The sequence below is a fragment of the Tupaia chinensis genome, unplaced genomic scaffold (assembly GCF_000334495.1).
Source record: "Tupaia chinensis unplaced genomic scaffold, TupChi_1.0 Scaffold000067_1, whole genome shotgun sequence".
Taxonomy (NCBI): domain Eukaryota; kingdom Metazoa; phylum Chordata; class Mammalia; order Scandentia; family Tupaiidae; genus Tupaia; species Tupaia belangeri.
This window is the reverse complement of record NW_006159526.1, coordinates 650,454-655,839: the sequence shown is the minus strand read 5'-3', so window position 1 is coordinate 655,839 and position 5,386 is coordinate 650,454. Positions and strand designations below refer to the sequence as shown.

At 54.6% G+C, this 5,386-nt stretch overlaps 1 protein-coding gene across 1 annotated transcript in view; it reads left to right on the top strand.

Annotated features, from left to right (window-relative positions):
* ATP1A3 (ATPase Na+/K+ transporting subunit alpha 3) overlaps window positions 1-5,386 on the top strand; it is a 27,586-nt gene that overhangs the window by 19,065 nt on the left and 3,135 nt on the right. The window contains exons 17-18 of the mRNA XM_014582526.2: window positions 4,853-5,007; window positions 5,089-5,212. Coding sequence (XP_014438012.1) covers window positions 4,853-5,007; window positions 5,089-5,212 — 279 coding nt within the window. The remainder of the gene's footprint in view (window positions 1-4,852; window positions 5,008-5,088; window positions 5,213-5,386) is intronic.

Genomic DNA, 5,386 nt, shown 5'->3' with positions numbered 1-5,386 from the left:
AGGGGGGGCCCTGGAGACCGGGGCCACGGCAGTGGTCCAAGGTCAGGTGGAGCAGATCTAGGCTGCGGCAGGATGCACGGAGACTATCCCCAGGCCTTGGGGCTCTCAGGGTGGAGCCCAAGCTGGTCCCTGGTCTCTCTCCCCATGGGGTTGGGAGCTCCCTGGGGTAGGACTTTGCAGGTGTGTTTCTAGGTCCCCGTGTTACCCAGCACAGGCCGAGGCTGGTGGGTGGGGCAGACCTGGAAACAGGTTACAAATATGCACAGGAGGGACCAGCAGATGGTGTAATGGTTACATTGCTAGACTCCCATGTAATCAACTGCAGTTCAAGCCCTGGACCTGGCAGCTTAAAACTCATGCTGGGCTCATGTGCATGTGCACCCAAAACCCCAAGAGGAGAATGGAGGAGAAGGGATTATGGCATAGCCATCCCCTCTAGGAGGTGATTTCTCGCTTTCTGTCTCTCTGAGCACATGTGCCCTATAGCAAAAAAAACTCTCTCTAAAAAAATGTATAGATATATATGTGTATGTGTGTGTGCGTGCGCATGCGTGCATGCATAGGAGACTAGGTGGTGTGGTGGTTAAGGCACTGGACTCCCATATGGTTGACTATGGTTTGAGTACTTGACCTGGTGACTTGAGGATCATGCAAGGTACATGTGCATCATGCGAAGAGATTGTGGTGTGGCCATCCTCCCTGAGAGGTGGTTTTTCACTTTCTTAGTCTCTCCCTGGAGAGTGCATGCTTACCCTTTGGCAAAAAAAAAAAAAAAAAAAAAAGGCATAAATACAGTTAGGAGGAAGTAGAGGCCCTGGGCGAGGCCTCAGGAGGCCCTTTCACCAGCCTGGGCCAGGGACTCAAGGAAGCTTCCAGAGTGGACAGGGTTAGCCACCGAGTCAGGGCATGCAGGAATGTTCACGTGGAGTAGGCAGAGCCAGGGACCAGACTTGCAGGCATGGGAACCCGCACACGTGCCAGGCGGTGAGAAGGGCCGGCGTGAGGCCGGAGCTGGCATTGGCTGTGGGAGTCTGGGCTGCAGAGCCCGCGGTACCACCTCGTGACGGCCTCAGACACGCCACAGAAGGCCTGGTTCACATTGTTCACGCTAATTACAGAAAATGGAGAAAAGCATCCAGAGAAACTGGACTTGCCCGTAACCTCACCACCCGGAAACAATCGCTGCCCACGCACGGGCACGTTGGGTTCCGATTTCCTTCTCCTGGTTGAAATGTCACTTGTGTAGGGCCCGCAGTAGTGAAGGGAGCCCAGCTCCACGTGCCTGGTGTGCAGTCTGAGTCCTAGACCACACTGGATGCATGGCCCGAATCCTACTGGGATGGAGAAATGGAGGAGAAGGGACTGTGGTGTGACCACGTCCCACTGCGGTTCCTTTGTCCCTTTCTCTCTCTGTCTCTCTCTGGTGAGCGCACACCCTCGGGCAGGTAGAAAGCATAACAATGTCACTAGTGTAAAACACGGTTCTTGGTAAAAGAGCGGTACAGCTGGGCTCTCAGTGACAGATTAAGTGCCCGTAGGCCTTGTCTCTCTGTCCCAGAGAGAATCCTGGGTGTGGACTTTCGTAGCTGCCAGGGCATCTTCTGTGCATAGCCCACACCGCGCTCTCAGACACAGGTGCCGCTGCTTCCGGCACTGGCGGGGCTCCTGGCTCGCGGGGCCTGCTGTGTGCTGGGATGGACTGTGAGCGAGGCAGACGCATGGGGCCACAAGCGAGCTGACAGAAGTACATAAGTCCAAGTGACGACATATCACCACCAGGGGGTCATGGTAGATAATAACAGGAGTTCATGGGGTCAGCAGGCGGCATGGTGGGGAAGGCACCGGATTCCCACATGGCTGACCATGGTTCAAGTCTCAGACCCAGAAGTTTGAAATCATGCTGAGCATGTGTGTGTGTGTGCATGCCCAAAATTCCGAGAGAAGAATAGAGGAGAAGGGATTGCAGTGTGGCCGTCCCCTCTGAGGAGTGGCTTCTCACTTTACCTCTGTCTGTCCAGTGAGTTCATGCACCCTATGGCAAAAACCTTAAAAATAAATAAATAAATAAAGAGTCCTACCTGCAAAGGGTGGACGAGGAAGACCTCTGTGGGGCGGGGGTGAAATTCCATTTATGCCCAAAGCTAGAGCAAATGGCATGGTGGAATGCCCTCCCCACCATCCCCAGCTCCAACAGCGATCCACTCAGGGCCACTCCGTGTCCTCCCTACCCCGTGCCACATACACGCCGGGTTATGTCGAAGCACACGTCATCATCCTTTCACCCGTGGGTACTTCATTTATTTATTTTTAGATAATTATTTATTTAATTTTATTTATTCATTCATTTATTTTAATTTGACCAGAGAGAGAGACACAGAGTGAGAGAAAGTGAGAAAGCAAGCCACCAGGTCCGGTATTCGAACTGCAGTCGGCCATGTGGGAGTGTCCAGCGCCTTAGCCACCATGCCACCTGCTGGTCCCCACCCATGGGTACTTTAGGATGAGAAACAGCCCGATGGTGGAGAGCAGCGAGAGGGCCCAGCACTGGGAACACCCGGGGTCCTGGTGCTGTGCAGTAGCGAGCCGAGAGGCCACAGCGCCAGCAGCCCGCCTGCCAGTGCGTTCCGGTTTCTCTCTCTCTCTTCCTTTCTTTCTTTTTCCTTTCCTTTTTTCTCTTTCTTTCTTTTGCTTTCTTTTTTCCTTCCTTTCTTTGTCTGTCTGTCTTTCTGTCTGTCTCTTTTTCTTTCTCTCTTTCTTTCTTTTTCTTCAGATTTCCCCCTAGGGTGCATGCATTTGCCAGAGAGAGACAAAGAGAGGGACAGTGAGAAATCACCCCCCACCCCCCACAGGGCGATGGCCACACCACAATTCCTTCTCCTCCATTCTCCTCTGAGGATTTTGGGCGCACATGCACACGTGCCTGGCGTGATTTGATGCACACGCACCTGGAGTGTTTTTCAAGCCTCCAGATCTGAGACTCAAACTGCTAAGTTGGCCATGTGGGATCCAGCACCTTAACCACTACGCCACCTGCTGGCATGAGTCTTTCTTGATGATTTACCTCATTGCTCACGGCTCACAGCACATGGGAACAGAGGATGGTGGGGCTCGCTGCATTGACCTTTAGGTTTTTTTTTTTACCTTGTATATCCTATTTTTTATTGGTGGGGGAGAGGTTTTTGCTAGACAGAGAGAGACAGAGAGACAGAAAGTGAGAAATCACCCCCCGAGGGGATGGCCACGCCACAGTCCCTTCTCCATTCTCCTCTCAGGATCTTGGGCACGCACGCACACGCACCCAGCGTGAGTTTAAGCCACCAAGTCTGGGACTCGAACCGCAGTCAACTATATGGGAGTCCAGCGACATAGCCATTATGCCAACTGCTGGTCCCACTTCATACATACTATTATGATAAAATTAGTTTTTCTGCCACATAAACTATTGTTTTGGTAGGACAACAAAGGGAAAGTGAGAAAGCAAGCCACCAGGTCCAGGACTTGAACCGCAGTCGGGATGTGAGAGCTCAGCGCCCTTAACCACCTGCCACCTGCTAGCCCCTCTTTTTTTTTTTAAAGGTTTTTGCATTCGTCAGAGAGAAATAGAGTTAATGAGAGGAAAAGCGAGAGATCACCCCCCAGGGTGGATGACTATGCAGCAGTCCCTTCTCCTCCAGTCTCCTCCTGGGATTTTGGGCACACACACACACGTGCCTGGTGTGATTTTCAAGCCACCAGGTCCAGGACTTGAACCGCAGTTGGCCATGTGGGAGTCAGTGCCTCCACCATCTCGCCACCTGCTGGCCCTAAGTATATTTATTTATTTTTTACATGAGAGGGAGACAGACCCTCAGCAGGGTCTTCACACTGTGGTCTACCCCCAGCCTCAGCCAGCCAGGGTCATAGGGAGACTTGGGACGGGAACCTGGGGCCCTCCCATGTGGCCTCAGTGTCACCGGCCTTGACACGTGGTCAGTTGAGCAGCTTAGTGAAGTTTTGCACCCCTGTGCTACCACCGGTCCCCAGAACCCAGTGTGGGTAGAGAGCCAGCCCCATCTGGACTTTGGTCCCTCCCAGGCGTATCCCCCCTCCCGGAAAGAACCACTAGTCTGAAATTTAGTGTCACAAAGGATTTGTATGGCGTGAACACTTTCTTCTTCTTTCTTTTTCTTTTTTTTTTGGACAGGTTTTTGCTATAGGGCACGTGCACTCACCAGAAAGACAGACAGAAAAAGCAAGAAATCACCCCCCAGGAGGGATGGCCATGCTGCAATCCCTTCTCCTCCATTCTCCTCTCGGGATCTTGGGCACGCACGCACATGATCCCGGCATGAGTTTAAGCCACTGGGTCCAGGACTCGAACCACGGTCGGCTACATGGGAGTCCAGCGACATAGCCATTATGCTAACTGCTGGTCCCAACACTTTCATGGCTTCTTTCATTCCACCTGAGATTCAGCCATGGATCTGGAGTGTTAGCCACTGTGCCTTCTTGCCGACTCCAGTTCTGTCGTATGACTGTCCCGCTTCCCCACCCGCTCACCAGCCGATGGGCTCCAGGCTGGCTCTGGCGTGGGCAGTTACGAGAGTGCTGTGGAATGCTCTCTTCAGTGGCCGTTAGCGCTCAGTTCTCGTGGGCGCAAACCTAGGAGGAGGCTGCAGGGCCGGGGGAGGACATGTTTAACGGAAACTTCAAGCAGGCCGTATTCCAAGGACCTGCGAGCAGGGGCAACATGGTCAGGGGCTTGTGTGGACAGGTGGGCAGGGAGGTGGGGAGTGGATCAGGAAGGACTGGGCGTGGCAGGGGCGGAGGCGGGCTCCCTTGCCGAGCACCTCTCCAAGCCTGGCCCCCACAGGCCGCCTGATCTTCGACAACCTGAAGAAGTCCATCGCCTACACCCTGACCAGCAACATCCCCGAGATCACGCCCTTCCTGCTCTTCATCATGGCCAACATCCCGCTGCCCCTGGGCACCATCACCATCCTCTGCATCGACCTGGGCACTGACATGGTGAGCGGCAGTCGTTCCCCGGGAGGGTGGAGCCCCGCCCCTCCCCTGCCCTCGCTGGCTCACCTGGCCTCTCCTGCCCAGGTCCCTGCCATCTCACTGGCCTACGAGGCAGCTGAGAGCGACATCATGAAGAGACAGCCCAGGAACCCACGGACGGACAAGCTGGTCAACGAGAGGCTCATCAGCATGGCCTACGGGCAGATCGGTGAGGGCACTGGGGTGGATCGGAGACCCGGTGGGACAGGAGCAGCCCAGGCGCTGCCTCCTCACCTGCTGCAGGAGGCCATGCACGAGGCCCAGAGGTGCCCACTCCATCGCTGGGGTGTCCCAGCAGGCAGGGACTGCGTGGTGGTGCTCAGAGCCCTCGGGAAGTCATTCC